This window comes from Chiloscyllium plagiosum, unplaced genomic scaffold (genome assembly GCF_004010195.1).
Source record: "Chiloscyllium plagiosum isolate BGI_BamShark_2017 unplaced genomic scaffold, ASM401019v2 scaf_37794, whole genome shotgun sequence".
In the NCBI taxonomy this organism is placed as follows: Eukaryota; Metazoa; Chordata; class Chondrichthyes; order Orectolobiformes; family Hemiscylliidae; genus Chiloscyllium; species Chiloscyllium plagiosum.
Window position 1 is genome coordinate 2,053 of NW_025189183.1, and position 1,159 is coordinate 3,211.

Genomic DNA, 1,159 nt, shown 5'->3' on the forward strand with positions numbered 1-1,159 from the left:
GCCGCACTGTCGGAGGGTCAGTGCTGAGGGAGGGCCGCACTGTCGGAGGGTCAGTGCTGAGGGAGTGCCGCACTGTCGGAGGGTCAGTGCTGAGGGAGTGCCGCACTGTCGGTGGGTCAGTAGAAATCTGAATGCATGTTGTCTCGGTGTCTTACCCCCCCCCCCTCTCCGTTTCTCGCTGTTCCAGATGTACTTTATCCTCCTTTACTGGGCTTTCACTCCAATCTTCCACACCCTAACCACATGTGAGTATGAACAGGCAGCAGAGCGAGCTGGACAATATTTGTGACAGGTGGGGTACCCTTCCTCACCCTGGTGACACACTCGGAGAACCGTTTGTTCGTGAGGGGGGACATCAGTGGACAGGGCAGTCGCCAGGGGAATTCAGTCCCTAGAGACGACTTGTTTGTGCGGCCCTGCAGAGGTGGAGCGAGCGAGATGGCTGATCGCTGAGAGGGGAACTCTGGGAGTGTCGCTCTCTGGCGGTGCCCGGAGCAGACCACAAGAGGATGCTGGGAGTTATCCCTTTCACCAGCCCCTCCCCCCTCTCTGGTGTGGGGGGGGTGTTCCCAAATGTGTTGGGAAGGTGGGGGTGGGGGTGCCGGTGTGGGGGTTCGGAAGGACAGGGAGCTAAACGCTGGGAATCGAGCCTCTCTGGGTGTCACCCGGTGGAGGGGTCTGGTCACCGCGGTGACGGGGAGGTTGGGATGGTCCCGGCCGGGATTGGGAGGGTGGGAGGCCGAGACGTGGAGGAAATGGGAGGTTGGAGGAGCAGGCCTCGTTTCAGGAGGTGGAGGGAGATCTCATGGAGGCATGTGTAATTGTGTGGGGCCTCGTAGGATAGCAAGATATGAAGATACAGGTACGGAATGAGGCTGTTCAGCCCATCGAGATTGCATCACCATTTGGTCACGACTGAAGTTTTACTCAACCCCATTCTCCTGCCTTCTCCCTGTAACCCTTGACCCCTTTCCCAATCAAGAACCTCTCCATCTCTGTCTCGAAGACACTCAATGAGAGTGGCACAGGGGCTCAGTGGTTAGCGCTGCTGCCTCACAGCTCCAGGGACCCAAGTTCGATCCCAGGCTCGGGGGCGATTGTGTGGAGTTTGCACATTTTCCCCGGGTCTGCGTGGTTTTCCTCCCACAGTCCAAAGATG

The 1,159-nt window shown here is 58.6% G+C and overlaps 1 protein-coding gene across 1 annotated transcript in view; it reads left to right on the forward strand.

Annotated features, from left to right (window-relative positions):
* Positions 1 to 304, forward strand: part of LOC122545625 (ABC transporter G family member 27-like) — a gene marked incomplete at its 5' end in the record, with an annotated part of 2,151 nt that extends 1,847 nt beyond the window's left edge. Inside the window, one exon of the mRNA XM_043684579.1 lies at positions 188 to 304. Coding sequence (XP_043540514.1) covers positions 188 to 289 — 102 coding nt within the window. The remainder of the gene's footprint in view (positions 1 to 187) is intronic.
* Positions 305 to 1,159: the final 855 nt, after the last annotated feature.